Source organism: Abrus precatorius, unplaced genomic scaffold (assembly GCF_003935025.1).
Source record: "Abrus precatorius isolate BTA unplaced genomic scaffold, Abrus_2018 Scaffold11, whole genome shotgun sequence".
Taxonomy (NCBI): domain Eukaryota; kingdom Viridiplantae; phylum Streptophyta; class Magnoliopsida; order Fabales; family Fabaceae; genus Abrus; species Abrus precatorius.
In genome coordinates, this window is record NW_020874303.1 from 26,560,522 (window position 1) to 26,585,511 (window position 24,990).

General features: G+C 34.1%; 3 protein-coding genes and 1 non-coding gene across 7 annotated transcripts; all 4 read right to left on the reverse strand.

Annotated features, from left to right (window-relative positions):
* Positions 1-149: 149 nt before the first annotated feature.
* On the reverse strand, positions 150-13,651 carry LOC113856173 (AP-2 complex subunit alpha-1-like). 3 transcript variants are annotated; one of them, XM_027487889.1, is made up of 27 exons: positions 13,157-13,651; positions 11,336-11,467; positions 11,041-11,166; positions 9,851-9,913; positions 9,677-9,774; positions 9,375-9,582; positions 9,153-9,224; positions 8,982-9,074; positions 8,144-8,245; positions 7,842-7,939; positions 7,301-7,382; positions 7,038-7,126; positions 5,564-5,669; positions 5,420-5,485; positions 4,636-4,742; positions 4,444-4,548; positions 4,223-4,343; positions 3,936-4,124; positions 3,590-3,820; positions 3,216-3,296; positions 2,934-3,098; positions 2,401-2,487; positions 1,398-1,523; positions 1,185-1,265; positions 1,014-1,085; positions 814-893; positions 150-730 (listed from the first exon to the last, which is right to left on the reverse strand). In XM_027487889.1, the coding sequence occupies exons 1-27, from the start codon at positions 13,286-13,288 to the stop codon at positions 580-582; spliced, it is 3,063 nt and encodes a 1,020-aa protein (XP_027343690.1). In that variant the 5' UTR covers positions 13,289-13,651; the 3' UTR covers positions 150-579. The 3 variants fall into 3 exon arrangements, 2 of the variants coding, with proteins under 2 accessions (XP_027343690.1, XP_027343691.1); XM_027487890.1 differs by having other exon boundaries at positions 156-730; positions 3,939-4,124; positions 13,157-13,625; XR_003502872.1 differs by lacking the exons at positions 150-730; positions 814-893; positions 1,014-1,085 and having other exon boundaries at positions 1,187-1,265; positions 2,412-2,487; positions 13,157-13,625.
* A 2,196-nt stretch (positions 13,652-15,847) lies between these two features.
* On the reverse strand, positions 15,848-19,013 carry LOC113855443 (protein RETICULATA-RELATED 1, chloroplastic). Its single transcript, XM_027487086.1, has 7 exons — positions 18,420-19,013; positions 18,205-18,303; positions 17,860-18,080; positions 17,358-17,427; positions 17,098-17,177; positions 16,833-16,897; positions 15,848-16,391 (listed from the first exon to the last, which is right to left on the reverse strand). Exons 1-7 carry the CDS (start codon positions 18,831-18,833, stop codon positions 16,198-16,200), a joined length of 1,143 nt encoding a protein of 380 aa, XP_027342887.1. The 5' UTR covers positions 18,834-19,013; the 3' UTR covers positions 15,848-16,197.
* TRNAS-GCU lies at positions 19,013-19,094 on the reverse strand. The gene has a single exon. It is a non-coding gene; the product is annotated as a tRNA-Ser (tRNA).
* A 1,099-nt stretch (positions 19,095-20,193) lies between these two features.
* LOC113855056 (BTB/POZ domain-containing protein At3g44820-like) lies at positions 20,194-24,445 on the reverse strand. 2 transcript variants are annotated; one of them, XM_027486506.1, is made up of 5 exons: positions 24,374-24,445; positions 23,793-23,880; positions 23,507-23,576; positions 21,400-22,655; positions 20,194-21,312 (listed from the first exon to the last, which is right to left on the reverse strand). In XM_027486506.1, exons 4-5 carry the CDS (start codon positions 22,618-22,620, stop codon positions 20,764-20,766), a joined length of 1,770 nt encoding a protein of 589 aa, XP_027342307.1. In that variant the 5' UTR covers positions 22,621-22,655; positions 23,507-23,576; positions 23,793-23,880; positions 24,374-24,445; the 3' UTR covers positions 20,194-20,763. The 2 variants fall into 2 exon arrangements, with proteins under 2 accessions (XP_027342307.1, XP_027342306.1); XM_027486505.1 differs by lacking the exon at positions 24,374-24,445 and having other exon boundaries at positions 20,218-21,312; positions 21,400-22,608; positions 23,793-24,345.
* Between the last annotated feature and the right edge of the window lie 545 nt (positions 24,446-24,990).

Consider the following 24,990-nt stretch of genomic DNA (forward strand, 5'->3'; position numbering starts at 1 on the left):
ATAAAATCTCAATTTTCATTCTTTTTATTAAATACTTTGATTTTACTAAATTTGACTTTAAATAATTTTGTATGCAATTTAAGAAATTTAAAAACAATACTACAATTTTAAGAAACAGCTATAAATATCCCTTTGAACCCTAAAGCATTGGATAGCAAAAATACGTATACTCGTTACTCCACAAGCTGTTATTGTAACTATAATTTCAGAACAACAATTTCAAACTTACAATTGGTTCTATCGAAGGCAATATCTTACATGCTATTATCAGGTCCACCACAAACAAACCAGTGAAACTGGGGAAGGTGAAAAATATGAGAAAACTGAAAACCCTCGCCCAAATGATAAAATCTCGCTTAAAGGACAATCGCTTTGTGCAGAAAGAATCTCAAAAATGCCTACCAACCCAGAAATCCCTGCTCAAACACTCAGCTGGTAAAAAGCTCACCCTTAACTCCGCCAGCCCTTGCATCATGATTTAATTTATCCACCTCACTAGCTTTTGAGGGAAACATGGGTTAGGCTGCGTAGATCAGGCTTACAAGTGTGTAATGACTAATGAACACCTTTATAATATTGTCATAAAAGAGCAGCCAGCATTGCCCCAGGATCCGTCAATGCTGTGGGAGTACCTGCTGGTTGCGCCACTGGTGGTGTTGTAGCTGCTTGTATTGGTATACGGGTTGCTGTGGGGATGCTGACTAATTGGTCCTTGATGAACTCCTTCACCCTGCAAACCAATATCAGAATGATCTGTAAAAACCTCTAGAATCCATTGATGGCTTCCTGTAAATGGAAAAGTAGATCACATACTCAAATGTTAGTGTTGGGTCCCCTGAAGCAACTGTCATTCGCATCTGGGTTCTGTCTGCCGGGTCTGTTTCAATTCTTATCTGCACATAATTCACAAAAAATGTTAAAACAACCACCTCTGTCCAAATTATTTAATAAATCATGACTATACGGGACCACCAATTGCAATGCTAGATATGTAGTTTGACGTATATACTTACTAAACAGAGCATTGCTCTTGTACTTTCTGAATAAAATGTTGTACTCGCAACAAGGTTGTTTGGATTGGGATCCTAGAGCAGATAGATAGCAGAAACAAGTTATATATAAATTAGATGTTAATTGTCGGGGAAAAAAACAAAAAAAGTAAAAAGAGGACTTCGATATCATACAAGGCCTGGGCAAACTGTCAAATGGTAACTATTGAATAAGTTGGCCATTTCAATCAGTGGAAGTGGTCTAACGCCTCTAACCTGAAAAACCAACAGGAAAGATGAATTTATGACTACATGACCAGAATAACAAGCTAGCAAAGCAATTATTGCCACAGAATAACCATAAGCAAATATCCAAACTTCACCATGCACATAATGTAGAATACATACCACTTCTTGAAGCTTCAAAGGTGGTCCGGGAAGTGATCTCCACTGAGGGAAAAACTCTTCAGCAGATATAGTTATAGGCTGAAGAAATTTATTTAGGACGGCTGGTAGGCGAAGTTTGACATTGACCTACAAGGCAACACAGTAAAACATACCTTAATTATAGGTTTATGATAGCTGGATGTCAAAGAGCAACAAACCCAAAATCAAATTTTACCAAACTTTACCTCTGAAATTGAAGCTCTTATTATTATGATCTGTATGCAATATTTCAATTTCTTTAAGAAAGAACCTTCAATTCAGTTCTCCAAAGGTACACGTGTTATCATATTAGTCTTTCAAAATACTTGTCACCAAATTAGTTCATAATTTAAATTGTCACCAATCACCACGTAACATGCCATCTAAATCATCATTCTGGAGGGTTGAAAAATGATAAAAAGAATTTCTAAGGGACTAAATTGGTGACATAAGAATCTCTGAAGGACCAATTTGAAAACTAAATTTTATGATGCATGTCACTTCACCAAATTGAGGGTTTTCTCTTTCTTTAATAATGAGAAACTAATAGAACAAATTTTCTAACAATTAAAATTTGAACTAAATCAAAACTTTGGTCAAGTATGTCCCGACCAAATAAATTTTAAAGAAAACTAGGCATGATCCAGACTCCAAATGCTATGCTTGTCTTGTTGAGATATATTTTAGTAGAGTTTGGCAAAATTTTAAGAGCCTTTGGCTCCTTTTCTTTCTTTTCTTCAAATCCATGATCCAAGAACATATTATCCAAAAAATTTAACATTAAATTTAAAACTCTTATTTTTAGTTGTTTCCTTTGGTAATTTGTGTTTATGCAACTAAATGCAACATAAAGTGGCCAACCTGCATTTTCTTTTGACTAGCCTTGGAAGAACATGCTCAATCAACACTATATGGAGTTCAGCCATAGGGGAAAGAATGGATTTTTCAAAGAAGAAATGTTAAAAATAAGTTTAAATTAAAGTACCATATTGTTACCAAACTTGTAGTAGAAGTCAAGAACAGCGACATCCCTGCTTGGATGGAGATTAATGATCTCAAGTGGGCATTGCACCTATGAAATCAAAAGAAGGGAATTGGAAAGAAAGTTAACAATATTTGAAAGCAACAAACAACCCATGTTTTAAGAACTGGACTGGTAAAGATGCTGTTTCACAATTCAATCGTGGATAACTAATTATAATTTTTTAATATTGTATATTATATTAAGACATTAAATTTAAATTAATATGAAATGACCATATATAGTATGTACGATAAAAAAATCAATACTAAAAAGGATAAATGATAACAATCCATGTATATGGATCTTTATAACTTGTCATTGGACTTTTAATTAGTTCAAATTTAAAAAAAAAAAAATTTGACAAAATAATGATTTTTTTTGAAAAATTAAAATTTAACCGATTTTCATCAGATTTGGATTGGTTCTCACTAGTTTTGAGATTAACTAGTTTTTTTGGGTTGAATGGACCATATGCCATAACAATGTATTCTCACTTGTGCTCGGGGAGGTATAGTTTCTGGTACTAGAGAGAGTTCCATTTTCAAATGTGTGGGAGGCAATATTAAAGCTTGAACAGAGACAAGAGGAGAAGTATTCTTGTTTCCCAAGAAAAGAACAAGATGCCCATGATGAGCTCTCCATTCTGCTTTAATGCCAATCTGTACAAATATATAAAATAAAAAAAAAATACTAAGAACACAAGTTTAAACTGTAAATATACATGACCAAATTAAAACAAACACTACTGAACATTTGAATAAAATTGACAAAAATACCTGAATATAAGGATCCTCATATAGGACACCACTATCCTTCAAACACAAAGCATGAAATCTTTCAGCAATATTTCCAATTGGCTGCACAAACAAAAGGCACAAGTTAGAATTCCATTGCCCACAAATTATTTTGTAGCAATATCCTTCTAATATTGAACAATGGAGAATGGAGTCTAGTAAAATAGTGACGAGTTATGTTATCTATCATAAATTTGTATTTCATTGAAGAAAGTCTTGGGGCACAATGTGGTTCCCCATCAAATCAATCATAACTATGTCTGAAGGAAAACATAAGATGTATATAAGATAATCTTAAAAAATAAAATTTGTTTGGTTAGAATATCAGGTTAAGCAAAAGACTTCAACACAAGTACCTCCACAGAATTGGCCTGTTCTCCTGCAGGTACAATGGCTGTGGCATCAACTACAGTTCCTTCCAATTCCAAATTTGAGCTTGGCTGAGGGTGGACACTGGTACTGGGAGGGCCTTCAATAGCCAATGAACCCAAGAGATCACCAAGGAGATCTGCCGGGGGAGGCTGAGAATCTACTTTACTAAAAGTTCCATTTTCCTGGGGTACTCTTTCATCTTCTGAATTATCATCCTGTTAAGAAAAGTAGGTGTCAAACTAAGAAGTAATAGGAGGAGCCATTTTACAGTTGAAAGGGATCACATTGTAGATACTGTAAAAAACATGTTAAGTGAAGGGAGCAACTGACCACATTACTGCTCATGCTGGGCATCTTTACAGGACTAAGTTGGCCAACAGGTGGGGTTCCATTAGTATGACTTTGGTCTGTTACAACCAAAGCATTTGATGTTTGAGATTGCTGCTGAGCTCGCAACTTTATGGCACTTTGTTCCGCAGTATCAACTTCAGTATCTTCAGCTTTTTTAATCAATGCAGACTAAATTTGAAAAAAGAGTATGAATCCATGTGCTATTGATTACACAAGTGATCAAACCAACTTCAAACAAGTCTGTAAACCAATATTGCAAAAAATACCTGTCGTTCAGGGAATTTAGGCATTTCAGCCAATATATTCATTAGGGCTGCACCTTTTCTACTCAATGCAAAATATTCAACAGCTCTTTGCTGTATTTCAACTTCAATTGAGCTTTCATATCTAAAAATATGAGCAAATAGGTTAACAACCTATGCCATGCCATAGAAACAATACATAATAGAAATAAAATAAAATTGAACATTGCAGAGGTAAATCTCACTTCTTAAATATTGTCCATATCTGATTCTGTAATTCAGGATCTGGTGGTTGACTGTGCATCAGAATTTTAGCATATGTTGACAAAAGAATAGAAATAGTAGAAGTCCTGAAAACAAAGGAAGTCTGATATGGTATCTAGGATAATTGGATTCCAACAATGAATAAATGAGAGGTAGGGTGTGATTCCCCTTACGATACAGTAGGGAGCTTCTCATGTATAATGTTAAATATTTCCTTTGGACTGCACCCAGGTCGTCTAGCTAGAAGGTGGCCAAACTCTCCAAGTATGTATGCACTGACCTGTTGAAGTGTATTCAGATGAGAAACAGAACTTAAACCAACATTTACAATTTCAAAGTGACTATCTAGATCAAGATATAAATTACTTAGTAACTGATTTTGTAAATGAATAAATATAAAGTAAAAACTAACATCATAAATTAAAAGAAAGAAATACTTTATTGACATTCCTCATACTTCATAAGATATTACGATAGTTCAACTTAAATGGACAGCTAAATAAAGATCTGACTGTTTTTCTCAAATATGATCAAATATTTCTCACACATTTTACAGTTTAGAAACCATCATATGTGAGTGGCTCATTGATAAAGCCCTAGTATCTTTATTAGAAAGATTAGGGAAGAACTCTCCAATTTACAGAATAGACCACACACAACACTTCCCAAAGGTCCCAATTTTCTCACAAAAGACGAAACAATTTTTCTCTCAACCCCTCTTCTTGTTTACAAGTAACGTCCCTTAATCCATCTAATTATCCAAGCCCCACTAACAATCAAACTCCCTCACTAACTGTCCCAACCCAACAGACTAGCTAACTTCCTTCCTAAAAGTCACTAACAAATGCTTACAGTTATCTAATACTAACAGACACCTAACACACATTAAGAGATAAATATTATCTACACAAACTAGCAGCCACCAGACAATTAAAAAATGGTAGTAAAAGCACAAACCTTAACCATTGTCTCGTGTATGGCAGGTTTGTCAAGATACTCTCGAGCTTTTGCAGCAGCATAAGGCTGATTAAAGACATAACATGCCCTGTGAATGATGTGTCAAATAAGAACTAACATGGTGACTACAAGATTCAAACATACCTGTAGGTCTTCATTGTTCGTGACAAACTGGACCACCCGAAACCAGATGTCGTCACTTACAAAATCTCCGGCCTTGTCAATTAATTGAAGAATCACGTCAACATACCTGTAAAAAAGGGATGGCATGATATCAATGTAAGTACGAATGTGTGTGCATTAATGTCAACAATAAGTTCTGTCAAGATAGGTAGGGAACTTTTTAGACAGAAATGCATCTATATTGGTCTATTGACTCTATTCCACAAATACTGAACAAAATTTCTATAAATAAAATCTTGCAATCCTTCACAGTTGCAGAAAATGTTCAGAAAAAGATGTTTTCATTTGTCATGTTCCTAAAGGATGCAAATTAGTAGTTCCTCTAATCTGTCCCCACTAAATTTTAAATCAATTGCATATTTTTGCCATAAAAGATTCTAATTTTGACATTAGACAGGCTGACTGTAATTTTGAATTTATAGTTGTATTGTTTTTCTTTTTCAGGGAGAACTTTCATGACAAAATGGACAGGTGCAAAAATTCAGAATAGGCCATCTGAAAGTAAAATTTAAAAGAAAACAAGCTACAATAAAAGATGAAAAGACAAAAGTTCAAAACACAAATTAAGTAAATAAACAAATCTTTTCAATTATACAAATTTTTTCATTTTGGATTAAAAATCCATCATATATATGATAGTGAAACCACTCTTAAAATTACTCAACTGAGATGCGAAAGAATAAGAAAGAATGACGTGTCTGAGAAGAGGCAAAGAAAATAAAATGTTCTCAAGACCTCCGGCCTAAGGGAACTTCTGTAATTTTGCACTTGAACTTGTTTTTTTTTTTTTTTTTTGGGGGGGGGGGGGGGGGGGTGTTCCGCAAGGTTTGGCACAAGTTATTCTGTTTATTTATCTACTTAAAGTAGACAAAGTCCTCCCTGATTTACTAGTATTATGAGTCAGGATCTATATAGTATACTTTCTTTTGTTACTTTTATAAAAGAAATCATAAGAGGCTAAATAGTATGGTTACCTTTATGATCAGTTCAGCACTTATATAAGGAGAGATCCGGAAACCAAGCAAGAGAGAGGGGCCAAAAACAAATAGACTTCAATACATATAGTTAAATTCTTTAGTATATATTGAAGATATCTTTAGTTAACTGTTAGAGATTAATTTTTTTTTAAGACATATATTACCAAAATAAATATAACTGGTTTCCTTCAAGGTCAATATTCTTAAAACTCTTAATTATCTACTAATATTATAGATATACCAAATTATAGTATTAAATTATCTAACTACATAAATTTTTACAAATAAATTTTATACATATAGATTTTATAAAATATTTTGAGAGGGGGGCTAGGACCCAAACTTGCTCCCGTTGGATCTGTCTCTGGTTACATAATAAGAGAATACCCCATGATGAGATTATCTGCTACAGTAACAAAATCATTCTTGTATTTTTTTAGTAGGCTCTATTGCATTACCATGAAAGATCTGGTGCAAACTTCTCAGCTAGAATAGCTGCTTTAAGTGACAATTCTTCACGCATTGCAAACTCGGCTGTGCTGAGATACTGCAAAACAATTGGGAATTTGGAATTGCAGACTAATCATTTTGTGTTCACTGGTAATAGCTGGTTCATTTTCTTTCTTTTGTCTATTGTTCAAAGATGTTGTGAATGGGAAGGGGATAAGGTTTACAATGAGATTTCCAAACTGCATGAACTAGTCTGGACCTAGCTCCATACCTGCAGTAGTTCTTCAACTATATCCTTGGCATTTGAAACATCACACATGCCATAAAGCAAATCTAGAGCACGCCTCCGAATACTGCATATAAATCAATGTAGAGAGAAATACTAATTGAGATTGAGAACAAAGGAAATAGCTCTGTATCATGTTTGCATTTTCACACTAAAATTTTCAGAGAAAAGCCAGTTTAGAAAACAATATCAATTTTATTTTTTAAATTGCATTTTATTAAAATAATAATTTACAACCTCCTTACTATTTACTAACAATACAGGATAACATAAAATAAAAAGCAAGATCCTCAAATAACATTGACTTCTGTCCATCTTTGCTCTTCACTTGACTTAAATTTTAGCAAAGGGGCAGTGGGAGTGTGCAGAGAACGAATCAATGAAAGGGCACCTTATCCTTCATAATAACCACAAGCTTATACACATATATGCGTTACCAATAGGTCCAGGGAGGGTTCAGCATGCAAATAATTAAGTGATGATATATACAGGATCAATGATTTCAACATATAGTGTAACTCATAACCTGATGTCAGGATCCTTCAATGAGGTAATAATCTGAGCTTGGTGTCTTTTTATAATATCTTGTACATCAGTAACCATCAACATTCTAGTCATATTTTCCTGCATCATAATAGCACATATGTTATGAACTGGGACATTGCATTATGATAGCCACCACCACCAAGTCTTACAAACTGATACAATGAGATCTACTGCAGAATATTTGGGCATGCAATCCTTGTGCTTCCCTTCAAACGAAAGAAAAATGAAGAAAATAATGGGAAAAGAGAAATACAGATTAATCAAATGTGCTCCCCAACTTACCAAGCCAAGATATCGAATGTTCGGTTCACGGACAGCAATAAATTTTCCAAGAAGAGCCACACATTGGGACATCATCTCTTTTTCAGCATCAAGATGCATCACCTGATTAGAGCAATCAGAATAGAGAACATAACCAAAACATCTCGTTGTGAGAAATAAAACCTGTTCCGCTTGTAAGTAAATCGGGAGGGGATGGGGAGGGAATAACATATAGCCACCAAATTCCATGCACAAATCTCTTTGAAGAATCATCCATAGATCGATAGCACTGTAGCAGTAACTAAGGACACGCTATAGAACCAATCAAATGCATACTGTAAAGTGTAAACATCCCTACAAGGTTGTGCATGCAGAAGTATAGATAGATACAAAGACAGCCAAGTAAAATATGGAAAATACAAATGAATGACATTTCATCTGTCTCTGAAGTTTGGTGTGTGATTATTGACAAAGACAATGGATGCTTTTATGAGGGCATAATGTTACAGAGGACTGTTTCACATACATTATTTTAAGTCACATGGTAATGTATATGGATAGCTCCATAGCCGCATACACCTAAGCAGCTACGTATGCAAATGTAAATCTTTTGAATAAATAATGAGATGAATCAACTTACATACAAATATATATTAAAGAACCACGAAGACAAAGACATGCTAAATTTCAATGTTAAAAGTTGGGGCCGACTCAGCTAGGGTTTCAACTAGTTTGACCAACAAATTCATAATCAATGTATTAGCATTTACACATACGTGTCACTGTCATCTACACCGAGCATTGTAAAGAACAAAGAAAATGTTGTCATTTTCAATGTAATGTAGTGCAATGAACATACCAGAGCAAGGGCTTCAAAAAGAACAGCATGGGACGCATTATTTTTGTTCACATTTTTCACAACATCAGTTCCCATCAGTATCCTTTGTAACACCTGAAACAATTAATCAAGGCTAACTAAAATTCATTGACTAAATTAAACTTGTGAATGTGTCAATGAGATGTTACAAACCTCAAACAATGACCTTCTGGTATTAGGATCTTCAATGGTAGGAAAATATTGAAGAGCCCTCATTGTTTTCACCTGTTTGAAGCACAAAATCATAAAAACAAACAAAGCTTAACTTGCTGGATAAGATATCAATACTCTTAGTTCTCAATAACAGCAAGCTGTTTCTTCTTTAAACAAAAGCCAATGGAGAAAAAAATTTGATGAAAAGAAAATTTCACAAACCTGAAGCCAGGGAGATGGGATACCATAGTAAGTGTATTCTTGTGGGATATCCTGGTTCCTAGCAAGCCGCTCTAAAATTTTAACACACTTAGGAAGGCAACTCCAATATGCCTCATGGTTGTTTGATACTAACGCAACAAGAAGACTCATAGAAGATGTCAAAACACCAAGGTCTCGCTCATCCAAAAGTTGTGCCATCCGATCCGCCCTTAAAATTAAGGTAAAAAGGGACTAATAAGGTGCATTTCAAGGAAAGCAAAAAAAAAAAGAATGAATACCAGCAAAATTACAATCACATTTACCATCCATCTACATTGACAACATCAGGATTTTTCCTGTACAGGCGCAGCAAACATAATGCAGCCTTTTTTCTCACAAGTGGTCTGCAGCTGCTAGATATCTAGATAACGAAATGCAGTTACATCAACATTTTCAATTCAAGGCAGTTATTTAATGATAATGCAATGATTTCTTACCAGCAACTTCTGTACATCAGGTGCTAATGACTCAGCAAATTCTCTCCCACCAATATTTCCAACCTACAAGATAGAAGACATCGTATGGTGGCAGTAACTCAAAGGTTGAAAAATTAAGTGCTACAAATATACAGAAAAAAAAAATGATATCAGCAAAAAAGAAAAGAATCAAGAGAACCCAATCCACTAAAGATACTCAAATGAATACTCCAGCTTATATGGCAAGGCTAGATGATAAATTTGGAAAATAAATGAATTTATGCAATATTCTGAGAGAAATTTTGCCTCTTGTTGGTTGAAGCACGGTATCAAAAGGGGTCAAGGCCTCTTTCTGGTTAGGGCACACACCTATCGCACCATAGGCAAACATTTCCATTTTCCAGTTTAGGTTAGTCACTGCTCTTAGAACCTTATTGAGAAAGAACAACCAGGCTTTTTCCCATTATTCTACTATGAATGTTTTGCCTGATTAGTTAATTTATATGGGAAAGTAATGCAAAATAATCAAATATTTTACTGTTAACTGTTTTCTCCTTTTCCTAATATTAACACCATTGTTCAGTGAAGTGTGAAGCGCTTCCTGCCTACAGATATGGAAAACTTACTAGAGTCTAGCATCTTGGACTACCTAGAGTGACGAGGGGGAGTTAATTGTAAGTATATAAAGTATACCTGTATTTCATCTGTTTAAATCAGCACTAGCATGAGTTTTCCCAAATCACGACAATTTTCCACCAGCAAAGATATAATTTCAATGGAAAGAAACAGAGTATCAAGACCAATCAACTTTTGCAAATTTACTGAATGCCCATATCAGCATCTGGAAACTCTTGACGCAAGAATTTTAGAAAATATATTTGTTGTGAAACTCTTTAACAAACATAAGTTGGAACTATAATGGCAAAGGAAAAAAATTAAAGAACCATTCAATGTGGATATTTTGTCAGTTTATAAATTATATATTCATTACAAGTCTATAGTGCCAAGTAAAAGCTTTTCCATGGCACATGCATCAGCAGAGGATAGTAAAATATAAAAAGAGCAAATCATCCACAAACAAGAAATTTTTTTCTAGGACATCTTGTTAGTACAATAAGATACGAAGAGAAAGACAATAATATATATAATTGTTAAATGATTAACATGAAAAGCAAGCCTGGTAAAGATGGCAGTTTTTCCCATTACCATACCATAGTCAATGCTAGGCACTGGAAGGTTTCATTGCGACCAATAATGTCATTGCGCACGGTATTTATAGCCAACCTGAGAAAGTCATGATTTTCATTAAGCAAACTTGATGTTACAATGTACCCAACCTGCAGTCATTTATGGCAATATTAGATTCCTTCTTTATAGTTCAGATACTTTCTCAGTGAGGTAAACATGTAAATGAACTGAAACAACATTTCACAAGAATTGAGACACACAAAAAGAGAGAGAGCAACAAATCATTATAAATGATGTCATAAAAGGAAAAGAAAATACCTGTTTTTCTGGATACTTTGGGGCAGATATAAGAGAAACAGCTTCCATGTGTCCAAAATCCACATCATAGCCAAGCATATATATGTAAAGCATTTTCCAAACATACTTCTTTTTCTCATAGGGAGTCAGAGCCTAAAGAGAGAACAAAAGTTTAAAAAAATTAAATACAGGCATTCCTAAGGCGTTGAAATTGCTTTGATTAACAGTAAGCAGCAATCGAAGATGAGTAATAGACAAGCAAATATTTTCTATTTGCAGGCATAAATGGAAAATTAATAAACCACAATAACAGGAAATGATTAAGAAAAAAGAACTTTTGAAAGAGATCAGTTAAAGCCTAACAGTCAAATATAATAATAGAATATCAAAATATGTGTACAAAATTATAACAATATCATTTATCTAAAACTTTAGTTTTAAATATACACATACCTATGATAAATGTGTTTATATATATTTAGTTTATATATATTAGTGTGGGTAAATGTGTATAAGTACTATAGTGACAATACCCATACCCATCAAATTTTGACGGTATTTACTAAAACTCAAACCCAAACCTATTGAGTATTTACCCGACCCATTACGGGTATTTTTTGCAGGTACTTAATGGGTATAACCCATGCCATCCCTAGTCATTGAGAGTATAAATCAATAATGTCTTTATTATTATAACTAAAGTTAAGGAATTAATTAGATTTTAGAAACTTAAGAGGACCAATGAACCAAAGAATTGAATATTAGTTAATCTAGGGAATCTCCTATATTAGTTATGGTGAATATTAAATACTAATTGGAAAAATCAAATGAAATTGGATCCCTGGTGTCTTCATTATTGCATGCTTACTTCCTAACTTAATATCATGATGCTTTTTGCATTTTCATTCTAGCTCTTTCGTATTTAAATTTCTTCCAAATAAAACTAAGCCTAAGACTAGTTGGTAATTGGTTATGATCTTTTGTGGGAACAAATCCAGACTTTTCCACTTTATTGATTGATTACGTAAACTTGCAAATTTTACCCATCTGAATGCAAGGCAAGGCTGTCTTCTAGGTCAGAACGAAACTCAATTTGACTCAAAGAAAGATATATACAGATGTAGAGGTTATAAAACACATAATGTTTGTGATCGGAACACAAAACGTAATATTGAAGAAATTTTAATATATTTGAACTCATTTCGTCAGAAATATTTCTCCAGGGGAAATTATTTTTATGTATCATGGTATAGCTTCCAATGCATTCTTTGCCACAGTAACAGTATGACCACTGGAAGCAAATTCAGAAGAAATTATGTTACTTACAATGTATTGAATCTACTAAATCGGTTGAAACAAAGAAGCAATAGCCTTCTAGTACAGTCAAACAATCACAAACAATTATATTAAAATGTACACACGAGCTATTAAATCAATTGATAACTGCTGCCATTTAATGTTAACTTCAATATTGCAGCCAAACTAACCAAGAACGGATACCTAACCACACAATACACTCTATAACCCCTAGAATTTCAGCTTATTGCTGCGTCTTCCACATGCTCGACAATATACAAGTTATCATGAGAGCCTTTGTTTTTCTCCTACCAGTAAGCCACTGCATATCACAAATCCGTTCGAGTCCTACTCATTTCAATATTCAAAACCTAACTCTCCTATATCAATTTTAGGCATCAATCCCGATACTATCAACAGGTCCGTGATCTATAAATTTCAATTTTCTAGGTTTCGACGACAAACAACCAACAGAGCTTAAATCAAATTCGAACACTAGAATCGGTAAGGGAAACACGAAGTGACAGAGAGAAACCCTAAGCGAACCTTCTCGTTTTTGAAGCGTGTGCGTATGTTACCGAGTTCCTTGTCAACGCGAAGCCTCTCTTGTTCCTTGTTCTGGCAATTGCGAATATCGCTTATAAATACGGAGAGTCCTCGCATCCCCGACATGGCCATCGCTTATAGAGCTCACAGATCGCTCTCTTCTCTTCAGATCCCCAAACTCGACTCAATTGATAATTTGGATCCAACGCGAAATTCGAATGGTTGGTGATCTTCAGCTCCGAATTACAGAAACACGATCGAACGGAAATGAATGAGAGGAACTCAGTTGTGCTACGGTTGATCTAGAGCGAGAAACAGTTCGCGAGGTGAGAGAGAGAGAGAGAGAGAAGTTGGAGTGACCAAAATTGAAAAAGCCCTCGCACACTGCTGGAACTACCTTTTATTTTCCATTCCATTTACCAATTCCAACACTGCATTTTCAGTTTTTCTTTTCTTTTCTTTTTTTTCTTTTCCCCACCTATGACTTTTCTTTCCCATGGACTTTTAACATAAATTCATGATTAAATAATGGCTCCTACTAAAAGTGCTGGAAAGGTATTAATTCAAAAATAAAACAATTATATTATAAATTATGTTAAGAGTGTATTATATATTATGATGAAATAATATTAGTATTTATGATATTTTTATAACAAATGCTAATAACAACATTAGAATATTAGTTAAAAAATATTTAAAAATAGTAATATACTTTAAATTTAAATTTCCAACTAATATTTTGTTGGGTAAAAAACCAGTTTCAGTTTTTGCCCATTGTTGTCCTTTTATTCCACCTATATTATTTATCTTTTCTCTCTCTTTTGTCTTTGGTGTTCAAGTCAAGGGTCTGTCGGAGGGGTCGGAGGGGTCGGAGTCATATACTTCCTTCTCTGCTCTACGTTTGAATTTGGAACCATGTGCATTTGGGAGGGTATCATGTCACAGCTCCACAACATTCATCGAGTGTCGTCTAACTGGATCTCTATTCGAGCTAGTACATGATGAAATCCTTTTTACTTATGTCTTTTAACCTAATACTTTTCCCTATTTAATGAGTTTTTATTGTGCTAGTATTTTTATGAAATATAGAAAATATTAAATAATATAATACTACATCATTGGAATAAAATCAAATTCTTTTTTTTTTTTACTTAAATTACAAATTTACTTGGGAAAATTTTGGTAAATGTGTTTGAACGAGACATAACAAAATCTGTGAATTCTATTCTATGTTTGGTATATCTTAAAGAACAAATCCGAATATTAAGTAATAAAATGGTACATTATAGTTCCACTAAAAAGGATTGGATCCAAAGAGAAAAAAGGAACAAAATATTTTGTTCTATTATTTTTGAGGACCAAGCACTACCTTGAATACAATAATTGAGGGTTTTAGGTTTACAGCCGGAAAAAATCATATATTTTAAGTGCACGACTAGTTTAATTTATTTTAAAAATTTGCTTATTTGCTGTTATTTTCTTTAAAAGAACTGTTAGAAAAATTTATTATTATTTTTTAAACAATTCATCCTAAACATCTATCAAGATTGAAGTTAATTTGCTTATATGTATGATAATTTTACATATATTAGAATTAAATGTTACATTCTTTTAAACTAAATTAAATATGTTTAACTGAGTATTTATAAATTTTAATTTGAATTAATTTAATTTTATTTAAAAATAAGTTTAAATTTTAATCACCAAACACATGGATCAACACATGAAAAATTATTTCAGCTTAATCTATAATATTAAATTAAAGTCTTAATGAATGAAATTTTATTAAATGTTTAAAAAAGAAGGAAATTTTCACAACCAATAAAAATCTTATTTAATTCAAAGATAATTTGTCCTCCGATACATGCTCAGAGGAAGAAGGTCTCTAATAAAATATATATGTGGTCTAGATAATATATATATATATATATATATATATATATATAATTTATGTTTAGAATTACAAATAATGTTTATAATAAAATTTAATATTGTTTTAACTAAATACAAAAACTACAATTTATTACTTCATTTCAAATATGAGTTCAAAGATAAAATAACTTAAAAATAATTGAATATCACATTTTTATTTTACAAAATTACATTAGAATAAAATGAATGTGATATATAACATTTTAACGTGTATTTAAATATGTACTAATTATTGGATTCTTAGTTACCAGCTGCCAGCTGTCAAGCTTCACAGCATTGTCACAGCTAGATTGGCCCTTCTACGTCTTTTTTTGTTAATTGAATTTTCTCTGCTAACATATAGGGGCTGCTCCTCGAAGGTTCTTACTCTTTCCGTCACGTGTTTTTAAATAGTATACAGTGAGCAATTGCTGCTTAATTTATATTATTAAAGTGGATACAAATGAGCACCAATGACAAGTGCATTTGCCTAAAAGCAGTGTCATACGATACATACCATGATGCAGTTCTCTCATTTTTTTTATTTATAAAAATCCATGTCATGGCAACCTATGATCTTTAAAATTACCATGTCCTCTGCTAATTCACAGACTTTCATTACATACGTAGTTCCCACTAACTAAATAATATAAAATAAAATTGATTACGTGAATTTTCAATCATAAAAGCTCAACAATTCAAGTGAATTTTAAGGAATCATATTGAAAAGGAGTAATTTAATGAACTCTGCATAAAATTTATTCAATAATAAAAATTATCAAAGAAATATATTATTTATATTTCTCGAATTCATAAATATCATATAAATGTGCAATTAACATATTTTTAAAGGAATGCCCAATTAACATCTCTCTTCGTTATATGAAGAATTTGTTAATTTATAAGATCATTTATAGTTATATGAAGATTTCCTCTTCAACATATCTAACAAAACTAAGAACAAACTAAGGAGTGGAGGGGTATGGTCCTATTAGAATGACCACTGAACGCCCAAAAGATGAAAAATGATGGGTGAATTGAGAACCTTCCACAAGGACAAAGAAATAGCTAGCCAACTTTGATAGAACTTTAGAAAAGGGGAAATAGGAAAGTGTAGACAAGGGAAACACTCATTGTACGCCACTCAATTTGGCCCAGTCTACGAACTGCATGCCACCATATATGTTGTTACCAAATCGCACACCAACAGTGAATGCCATTGCAACAAGTGGGACCTTCTTTGCCACAGGAGATGCTTCAACAAGTTGTTCAAGTCCATTAATAATTTGATAACGAGTGTTGGAGGACACAGCAAGGAAGAAACCTGATAAAAAGGAGGGAAAACCAATAAAGTAAATTTAAGTACATGGTAATAATCCTATAGCATCATCCTGGCACAAATAATCTAGCATACCAATTTGAAGTTAACGCAACAAGCCAATAATTAAGCTCAAACGAACTGTGGTTTATATTCCTTTGGTCTACTAAGTAAATAACAAAAGATGGTGCTAAATCTTATGTCCCATCTTGCCAGCAAGCCAAGCAATATATAAATACTTTTTTGAAAGTAATAGAAACAGCTCTTTTTTATTAAAAAAAAAAGATAGTGGAAACAACATTAGATAAATGTCTTTTTTCTGAAATTAAAATTATTGGCTTATATATATTTTCTGTCCCTTAATACAGCACAGCTGACTCAAGAAACTGAATAAAATAAAGCATAAAAGACTGGAGATAGAAATTTTGAATAACGGGACAAGAGTACCCCAAAGAGCAGCACTTTGCAGAAGAGGAGGCACAGGTATGTCATCTTCAGATTTCCTAATGCTCCTGTTATAAATAAACAAAAATGCCTTTAAGAATTTACAAGAGCAAAAATGACACCCCTGATAGAAGAAAATGCTTTTGTATATTTCCTTTCTATACTTATATAAAACAAAAAATGCAAGCATTTATGATAAAATAATGCAGCCAACAAATTAGACATCTGTAACAAAATTATACAACAGAAGCCATCCTGGTGGACATACCTTTTGGCGTTCATGATCATATTTGCAATTCCTTGGCCAATAATACCACATCCAAAGCCAACTGATCCATACAACGCACCCTGAACACAGAATGTCAAGTATTCACAAGAATAAACTATCAGAAACCATGTTAAACTGAAAAATCAAACCAAGATGGCACATCATCACATGTAGTCAAAGTTTGATTCTATAATCACGGGATTTTATATACAACCTATATTCTGTCATAAGTTAAATAGTTAATAATCATTTCAAGTTACCTTGTAGAAGTACGTGGCAATACGCTGCTTCACAGAGAATTTGCATCCTGGCCTTTCAGCTTCAAAAACACTGCATTCAAGTTGTAATTTATTATCATATCAATAATTTCATATTCAGCTAGATCTCTGAAAAGTATGGAGCAGTTCATAATCAATTTGAAGTCAACAAAAAATTTCTCTAGAAAGGGAAAATAACTATTCCTAGGGATTCCCTGAAGTACTATTCGTCACAATTACTATAATACCAGGAATCTCAATTTAAGAATTGAATTGCTAATTCGCGCCAGCCTCCATATACAACTTCACAGAATAAACAATTCGCTACACCAAATATAAATAAAAATTGGTGATATTGAACATAAAAAGAATTCAGCCTAGATGCTTTAAATTAAAAAATCATAAACATCAGACATTTTTTATATGCTAAACCACCCACTCTAAGTTATCAGGATAACACTATTGAATTCACAACATTTCTTTCCACCTCTTTCCAAACACTAACCTGCTAGGAAGAGCAGCACAAGCATGTTGAATGCGTCCAAGCAAACCTTTTGACAAAGAAGGCTTTCCAATTCGAGCATAGGGTGCTAACAAACCGACCAAAGCAATGTCAACAACCACTCCAACCAGCAGATCAGCAGCATACAACTCAAACTCAGCCCAAAAGTCCTTCCCTCTCTTCTGAACTTCAGCAAACGTCGCGCAACAAGAATCTATAACAATCTGCACGTGCCACAACAACATGTTAACACATCTAAACCAACAAGAACCTAAACAACACTCGAACAAGTTCACATCATAACAACCATAACCATATTGTGACACCAATACAACAGTTCAAACAAACCTCAGTTCCAACTTTAAAAAGAAAAGAAGGGTCCGCTAGCATTCGGTTTCTCAGCATAGAACAATGCTGCATCAGAAAAGACAGTGGCCAAGCCGAACCCTGCGATCAAATTATAAAAATAAATTAAAATAAAAAAAAGCAAAATTGAGCACAAGCAGGGAAGGAAAAAAAATTGAACTTTGAACCCAAAAATCTAAACTTTAGAGAGAACCCACTTGTAATTCCAAGTAACGAAGAAGAAACATTTCACGAATGCCGGTGGTCTTCGCAGCTTCTACCATATCCGAAGGCAACTTGACACCACGAGCTTCTGCTTCTTTCATAACGGCTTCGAACTTCAACAAGGGTCCGAACTCTTCATCTCCTCCTCCTCCTCCTCCGTCCCCGTCACCGGCTCCACCACTGCCATCGCCGGCGTCACCTCCACCGCCGTCAAAAACGGGTTGATCGCATGTGGGTTGTTCGGAAGGGGCGAGGGGTTCAGAGGGGATACAGTGGATCCTGAAAGAGGGCGTTTTGGGGAGGGAATAGTTGAGAGTGATGAAGGGTGTGGTGTTGAGAGAGTGGAAGTTGTTGAATTGAGGGGGTGTCCATGTGGCGGCGTTGTTGGAGATGCTGAAGCTTGGCATGTTGGTGCCGCCAAAGGTAACAAAGCACCTAAATGTGTGTGTGAGTTAAAAGTTACTGTGAGAAGTTGGAAACAGAAAGGCCTTAGATCGTGAACTTAGCGCTAAGATTCAGGAGTCAAAGATGAAAGGTGACAAAAAAATTCCAAATAATTAAATTTGAAACAAAAATGAAAAAGAAACGTCGCCTGAGAGATTCGAACTCTCGCGGGGAAACCCCATGTACTTAGCAGGCACACGCCTTAACCACTCGGCCAAAGCGACGTTGTTGGCTACAATTCTTCCTATTAAAGATTTATATGCACTTTATTTTAAGCTCTTAGTTTAGAAGTCAATAATTCCACGCCGTATTGATAAGGATTCAAATATTTATTAAAGTTAATGATTGACCTGATCTTGGAATGAAAAAAATATCCTCACATTTTTAGAGTAAATCACCTATATAGTTTTTGAAATTATAATTATTTTTAGTCTTTAAAATTATAATAAATTTAGCCATAAAAAGTATGAAGTTACAATATCTTTTAATTAGTAACTTTAGTTAGAAATGTTAAGGATTCGTCAATTTAATCTATAATTTTGTCATTTATAGTATATTAGTTAATTTAGTCCCTTACTTTATTGTATACTAGTCAAATTAGTCTCTAGCATTAGGAACTTAGAGTTCTTTTGGTTTAAAATGTAGAAGAATTGATTTTGGTGGATTTGATTTTTGTATTTGGATGTGATATTTTGAAAGTAAATTGAAAAGAATTAGAGCTGGTTTGTATTCCAATTACATTCAATAGTCCAAAACTAATTATTTCAAAATCAATTTAACTTTATTATATAACAATGAAGCCTAAAATTTATTGATTTTGTAATGTCAAAACCCAAATTGACTAGTGATGCTAATTTATGAGTAGATAATTGATAATTATAAAAGTTTTAGAAAAACATTTTTTATAACATTTAAAGATTAAGTTGAGAAATTGTTATAGTTTTAAAGACTAACCATTAGTCTGCGTTCTTAACTTTCATTTTCATATACAGACAAGATAAGCAGCAGTAGCAGTATAAATATGACTCTTCACGCATATCGTATGTGAACCCATTTCTGGTAACAACTACGGACAGTTTATGATTTCAAGGAACCCTCTTACAGTTGTAAGTAAATAATTAAATATATTAAATATGAGTTCCTTTCAAACATATTATATATAATTTCTAGTGGGTGACGTGAAATGATGTATTTAGTGAAGTATTCATCGTAACTTTTCCTTTAATTCCAATAAAACAAATAACAATTAAATACGCGTTCAATTGTTCAATTTTTTTTATTATCTTAATTTAAATTACGTCAAATAAACATACACGTATCATGACAGAGCGGGAAAAGCCGTACAAATTTCAACACGAGCATACTACATTTGTTTTTGTCAATTATTAAGAAATTACACTAGAGTCACAACTACGCAATATTTGACATCTATACAAGAAACAATGCTAGTATCAAATTCATTGTCAATTACATTCGTTTGTGAGCTTTCCAAGCTTGCATCAGCTTTGCATCTTCGGTAGGAGGGTCTTGCATGATTCTTTCTTTGATGACAATAATGTCCTTCACAAATGGGAACTAAGTAAAATCTACTTTCAATATCTTAAAATGAAGAATAATTCTATATGGATAAATACATAAGCTATTTCCGAAGATCAATAGGACAATTTGTGAAATTGCCTATATGAATGTACAACCAACCTTACACGAGGGAAAGAAATGGAAAATGTTCAGATATGCAGACTAGTGAAATTAAAAAGCATAATGGATTAAGAAACATTTTCCTTCCCTTTCCCCCGTACAAAAAATTTTAAAACACACAACACTGCTATGTATTGCATAAATAAAATAAAGAGGAACTCAGGTTTCTTGGTACTCAAGAAAACTGTGTGTGTGTCAGGACTTGTGGGAACGGCGTGCCCGTTCAACTGATGCTCTTGGCGTTGATCCAGTGCGGTTAAGGGATTCTGGTTGAGCATCTGAAGGTCGTGGAACGAGCTTACACCCAATTTTCCGGGCAACCAAGCGAGGAGAACTACGGGAACTGTGAGATTTGCTCACACTTCTCATTTCTTGCTTTATTTTACTGAACTCTTCTTCAAGTTCTCCAACTCTAGAACTCATCCTATCCATATCCACCTTTAAAACCTGATTTTCGCGCACAACAGTCACCCATCCATCCCTTTGTACAATTTCGCCTGCTGTATCGCCTGTGGCGGTAATAGGAACAGGAGCAGCAGGAGCGATTTCGCCATCCAATGCATTGAGACACCCGGCTAATGCTGTTCTCAAATGCAGTTGTTCAAAGAACAGCACTTGAAGAACTACTCTGAGGGGTAGCCTGTCATTTTGGGATGCATGGGCACAAGCATGGATTGAGAGTTTCTGATAGTCAATGATGTTGCATAGTTCTTCCTTTTCTTTATCGGAGAGCCAAGGATGAGCCTGCAGAATACCATAAACAGTCGTCAAACTAAAAATCCATGACCCAAACAAGCCTTTTATGTAAAATTTAGCTCAGAAAAATCAAACCTTGAAATATACGTCCAGTGCCCTGTAAAGCCCATCGTGCAATAATCTTGATGACTCCGGAAGCGCCTCTGCAAGTCTGCGTATCTTTCCCGGTTTTAAATTGACATCTGAAGCAATTTCTGCAATATAGCTATCTATCAACTTTGCAACTTTCCTTAACGATTCAGATGATGGGGATGCTTGTATATCATGTGATGAAGGAGAAAAGACAGTTAAAGTTGATTCTGTAGATATAAAATAATGGACAATCTGTTCAATACAGTCAGTGTTATATAATGCATCAGAATCTGAATATGTAGGAATCAGAAGACTATCCAAAGTTGCAAGTTCCAATTGCATCCCTATTCTCCTCTCTAAAGAATCCTGGCAAGTTTGACTGACATTCAATATCAAAGCCACGCGAAGAAGTCCCAGCAGGAAACGACAATAAGATTTCCCCTTCTTTTCGGGAAGAAGTTTCTCCATGCTTTCCAATAGAACCCTCTGATCAACTGTGGCAGGCGTCAAGCTGAAACTTGCAACTGTTCTGGTCTTGCCACCTTGTCCACCCTGCCATCGACCCAGACCTGGCAAGTGTTTTCTAGAATAGTACATTATAGCACCTGCCAGGTTTTCAGGTCTTATACCTCTTGCTTGCATTGTCTTAATAAGCCTCTCAAACAAACTCACGCTGAGATATGAGATATCTTCGAACCACCAATCAGATTCTGAGCTACGAATTCTGGCACCAGTATTTATACCATTCCAAAGAATGCTTCCACCAGGGCTCTGAAAACTCCCATACATCATCATGGGCCATCCAAATAAGCTTGGGTCCGTACAAACCATCATAGATAGAGCATTCAAACACTTGCCCACTAAATGAAGCTTTTCAGCGTTTGGTAGAACAGGCTCGGAACTGTGAAGAGCCAAAATACAATCTTTCCAGTTGCGCAGTATATTTTTATGGAAAAAGCTCTCTGATTTTGACAACAAGTTACCTTCTCCAAATTCATCTGTCATTTCAAGGAATTCTGCAGCACAGTGGACCAATACGACATTTCTGGCTGTCAGTTCCACACGAAACCCATAACAGAATTTGGCCACAGTTAAGAATGTATCAGAACCACCAGGAAATTCTTCCAGCACCATTGTCAGAGTCTTCTTAAATGTATTCTTGGACTCTTCATTTGCTCTAGCAATTTTGCCACATTTTGATACAAGAGGGAACTGCAGTTCCATGACATATCTAACTCAAACTTCAATGCAACAGCACACTAGTAATTTTTTGCATCAAAGAGATAGCAGTATGAATATGATAAAATCAAGCCTTATATTTACAGAAATGCTCCTAGTTCATCATATTATGCATGAAGTCCAAACTGACTTACAGAATCATCTCAAATTCTAAACTTTTTTCCTTTTAATTCTGATGGGAGACCTAGAAAACTAATAGACAAAATAGAAACAAGTGTTCACCACGTGATAGACCTCATCTAGCAGCATAACTTTGAAAACAGCAAATCATGTGAATCAAACATGTTTGAAAACTAGATATTTAGTTTCATCACCAAGGGAGCTACCCTGAACTACATCCAATAAATTAAAAGAAAAAAAAAATTCATAACCATCATCTTTAAGTACCAAATTAGCTGAAATACAATCCATCATTAAGAATTTAAGAGAGACTTGTCCCTGTCCTGTCTTAGCTTAAGCTGAAGAAATTTCAAGATTATAGCCTTAAAAAAAAACACCACCACAACTTTAGAACCATACAAGTGGGTTTCAGCATAGAAAAATATTTATAGATAAACTGGCAATTTCAATACGTAAATAAAAATTATTGTGAAAGGTGCGATCTTTGCAACAGGTGGTATCTCTAGTGAGCCTAATCCAACTCCCTGTATTTAAAGAGGGATGCTTAGTTGCTGTACATAAACATTAGAGATAGAACAAACTAAAAGTAAAAGCATAAGCCATAAATCACATTAATTGGGTTGGATCGAATTTCAAAGAAAACCGTAAGGGGCAGTCGGATAAACCAGAACCATTAAAAAAATAAATAAACTCATCAACTAATTCATCTATCCGTCTATAGACTAGTGGAGAGAAGAGAACAATTGTGTACCTTATGAAGATGGAAATTGACACCCTCAATGGAAACAATGATATCACTAGGTAGTCCAGCATTGCAGAACCTACCAAAACAACAACAACAACAACAAAAAAAAGAGATGAAAAATCACATCAAAAATCTCTTTTTAAAACAACAGAAATGCATGTCTGACTTGGACTCCACCCAGTAGTCAGGTGAACAGAACACGTCATTTTCTCATGATTTCGACAGCAAAAGAAACCAACCAAAACGTAGTTAAAAAAATCTTCAAAATAAGAAATTTCCAGAGAGGGAATACCAGTGACCTCCTTCTCGACGAAACCCAGAAAGCTTGCAAGCTGGAGCCATAGCAGAGGGAAGCAAAGACCCTCCTTTTCCCCGTCACTCTACCAACCCAACAACATATTTTCCTAAATTTTTGCTTCTTCTTAATTCCAAAAGAAAAATAAATAAAAAAGAATAAAAGGGTAAAAGCAAAAGGCAGGAATGAATAATGAGAAGGCAAAGAAGGAAGGAAGGAAGGAAGAAAAAATAGAGTACCCACTGAGGGCGTCTTTTATATGAAAAGAAAAAACAACCCAAAGTGTGGTGTGAAGAGCATAACCAGTAGAAATGGATCAATTAAAGAAAAGAAACAAACTTGAAATTTGTGGAAGAGAAAATGACGCAAGGATCACGACGGCGTAATCGGTCATGGTAAAGTAAAGCAAGCTTAAATTAAAAAAGGGTCTTCAGTTTCTTACGTTAAAAGCCTAGTATATAATATATGTACTCATAATAATCATAACAATAACATGATGTTAGTGAACGAAAATGAATAAAAGGGACAAAAGTGGGGACAGATAAGAAAGAGTATGAAGGGGCTAAGAAGAACATTACAGGTCAATAAATGACATGCTAGTGCGTGTGATGTGAAGTGCAAATTTTTTTTTGTCCCCCTTCTCTTCTCATTTTCATTCTCCACTACTTCTCTGTTTTTATTTTGTTTTTGGGTCATTGTTTTTGGTTTGTGCACAACAACTTTGCACACTCCAGAATCATGGTCCAATTGCAACACGCGTGGTTTGATTTCAATGTGGGTGAGGGATTTATTTTGTGGTTGCCGTCGTTTAGTGAGTAAGGACCCACTGCCACACCATTGATCATAGGTGGCATTTATCGTTTATGATATGTTTGGAATCTGTACAAAATTCATTGCGTACCTTATAAAGCAAATAAATAAATTGCGCTGAATCAAACTTTCGTTAAATTATATATCAACGAAGATTCGACACAGAAATTACTGTACTTATTTCATCAAAATTAAATTATTTTTATGTTTAGTTTAAATTTTGAAAAAAGAGAAACGGGGAGTAAACTGTCTCCTTACTTAAATTTTAGCTCTCCTTCAAAATTGTAAAGACTTAAAAGGGAGAATTTTTTTTATACTAATTAGATAAATTTGCCTTAATTTTTTTACTGTTTACTATTAAATAATAAATTAGTTTGTTTCTTTC